This window comes from Sphaeroforma arctica (genome assembly GCF_001186125.1).
Source record: "Sphaeroforma arctica JP610 unplaced genomic scaffold supercont1.9190, whole genome shotgun sequence".
Classification (NCBI taxonomy): domain Eukaryota; class Ichthyosporea; order Ichthyophonida; genus Sphaeroforma; species Sphaeroforma arctica.
In genome coordinates, this window is record NW_014031368.1 from 1 (window position 1) to 1,112 (window position 1,112).

At 44.7% G+C, this 1,112-nt stretch overlaps 1 protein-coding gene across 1 annotated transcript; it reads left to right on the plus strand.

Annotated features, from left to right (window-relative positions):
• Positions 1 to 553: 553 nt before the first annotated feature.
• SARC_16905 (hypothetical protein) lies at positions 554 to 806 on the plus strand (the record flags this gene model as incomplete). Its single annotated transcript, XM_014288996.1, has 1 exon — positions 554 to 806. A coding segment is annotated over one exon (253 nt), but the record flags the coding sequence as incomplete, so codon positions are not given.
• Positions 807 to 1,112: the final 306 nt, after the last annotated feature.

The following is a 1,112-nucleotide window of genomic DNA, read 5'->3' on the forward strand; positions in this document are numbered from 1 at the left end:
AAATAATATAGGGGTTGATTATCTTACGAGCATTTTCCGTTTTAGGTGAATATGGCTTCCTATACGATGCAGACAAACACCCAAGCACATCATGTCTAAGCTGTAACTACATATTTACATATTGACTTGTCAAGTATTGTCCAGTGGATATTACGTTAGCACAAGCACTTCACAAGTGTATACAGTAGCGGGTATGTATTCACCTAGCGGATAGTATCTTATCAGGCCTAGTTGAAAGGAAAATGGGACTGTCGCCGCAGATGAAGTGACAAACAATTTGTTTTAGTGGGGAAGAATGTGAGGTTTTTGCGACCGAGAGAACGAGATAAACCAATGGTTGGTTTCGGTAGACCAATTGAACCTAAAGCAACCGATGGCTCAAACCACCCAACAGCTTAGATTTGTAGGTATACTCAGTAATACACACTGAAAACCATCCCCATTGTATATATATACTATGTATCGTATTGCAGTACTAAGTCGCTCACACTCAACCACTCTGACACTCTCAGTCACGGGAGTGCAACGCGGATATGATCTGGAGGCTGTGTTCATGACGCTAGAATCGATGCTGCACTACTTTGAAACGGGTGCAAACAAGCACCTGTTGCACCACTTCACCTCCACAATGGGACACGGGACACCCGCTCAATGCTGGGAGGGCATGCACCCGGACCAGGAGAAAAAGGACTCGGTCCATGAAACAGGACAAAAGTGCAACAAAGCGTGGTTGCTTGGCAAGTACCGGCTTGTGGTGAGCTGTGTGGTCAATGCATACCAGAACGATGCACAACACACACGTGAAGGTAGGTATAGTGGCGTATGTTCTTGTACTTATCTTGTCTATCAACAATCATACCCGTTGTCGGGGTTGAGAGTCCTATGGAAACAACACACACACTCAAACACACACACAAACAGATACACACACAAACACACACATGCAAACACATACGCACAATCGTTTACGTGCCACACATGTATACACAGCGCGTGCACTCAAACACATGGGCAAGTGTGGAGGGGGTAGTGATCCAGTTAATGTAGCCGATATATGCGGAGACAAGTTTCTTTCTATTCTCGCCAAAACAAACCGATATATATACACACAC